This window comes from Penaeus monodon, chromosome 30, assembly GCF_015228065.2.
Source record: "Penaeus monodon isolate SGIC_2016 chromosome 30, NSTDA_Pmon_1, whole genome shotgun sequence".
Lineage (NCBI taxonomy): Eukaryota > Metazoa > Arthropoda > Malacostraca > Decapoda > Penaeidae > Penaeus > Penaeus monodon.
Genome location: NC_051415.1, coordinates 26432379 through 26433428, shown reverse-complemented (window position 1 = coordinate 26433428; position 1050 = coordinate 26432379). Strand labels below are relative to the sequence as shown.

Here is a 1050-nt window from a genome sequence, read left to right as displayed (position 1 = left end):
TCACACATCAGGACATCAGGAAGGAATTACCACATAACGGGTAAGCAATTAACTTTGAAATTCGGACCTTTTGGGAAAATCCTGTACACTCCATCCCGAGTGCTTCCCGCTTTCAGGAGATCGTAGCAGTTACGCGGTCCGCTGTTCCTCGCCGAATTCTTGGCTGGGTGGACAACCTCCTTCTGCGCCCTGTGAAGCGGCACTAGGTACTGGGTGGGACTCCCGGGCGAAGTCTGGCTCCACAGCACAAAGTCCGAGTCTCTGGATTCGATGTGGCCGTCGAAGTAATCACTGACGCTGATGATTTCCGCGAGTTTCCGCTCCTCCTCAGCAGGAATGTTCGTCGTATCGAAGTCGGATAGTGTTTTAGCGTCGACGACTTCTTCCAGTGGCTTGTCCAGCTCCTTGTCAGCTTCTGTGGGGACCCCCGGAGCGGCGCCCCTTCTCTTCCTGTCGCCGTAGTCCTCGAGATCGCCTTCACTGGCAACTAGCGGGTCCAGGGCGTCCGGAGAGTCGCTCTCAACAGAACCCAAGAGCGAATGGATCTTGCTACTCACGAGATCGACTTGCGTGGAGGAGTACCTCATCACCTTACCAAATTTGCTGAGGACGTTTGTGATCTGTTCATCCAGTTTGGAGGTGACTTCCTGCGATAAGCTCTCTCTGGAGTCTTCGATCTGCTGCAGTATCTCCAGGAACTCGATGTACATCTCCTGCCTCAATGCTTCAAGGTCGTCTCTCAACTTTTTCTGGAAATCGAGGGCAAATTTTTCCAGTTCGCCTTCGGAGAACACACCTTCAGTAGCAAAGTCACCAGATCGCCACTTTCCTTCCTGGCCAGCCGTGACGGCCAAGAGGCATAGTAACAAGTAGCAGGTCCTCATGATGTTTTGTATTTTGCAACTTCCAGGTTTAAAAAAAATGCAACACCGATTCAGAACAGACGTGAAACACTTCCGGACGTGAGAGACGAGACAGGACGCCTCTGCTTATGGCATGATACTGAGGGATGAGTTAGTATGTACCCATAATCACGCAGACGTATCTTGG

The 1050-nt window shown here is 51.8% G+C and overlaps 1 protein-coding gene across 1 annotated transcript in view; it reads right to left on the bottom strand.

The window, feature by feature from the left end:
• LOC119592667 (fibrinogen C domain-containing protein 1-like) overlaps positions 1–1007 on the bottom strand; it is a 7037-nt gene extending 6030 nt beyond the window's left edge. The window contains exon 1 of the mRNA XM_037941580.1: positions 68–1007. Coding sequence (XP_037797508.1) covers positions 68–884 — 817 coding nt within the window. The 5' untranslated portion in view covers positions 885–1007. The remainder of the gene's footprint in view (positions 1–67) is intronic.
• Positions 1008–1050: the final 43 nt, after the last annotated feature.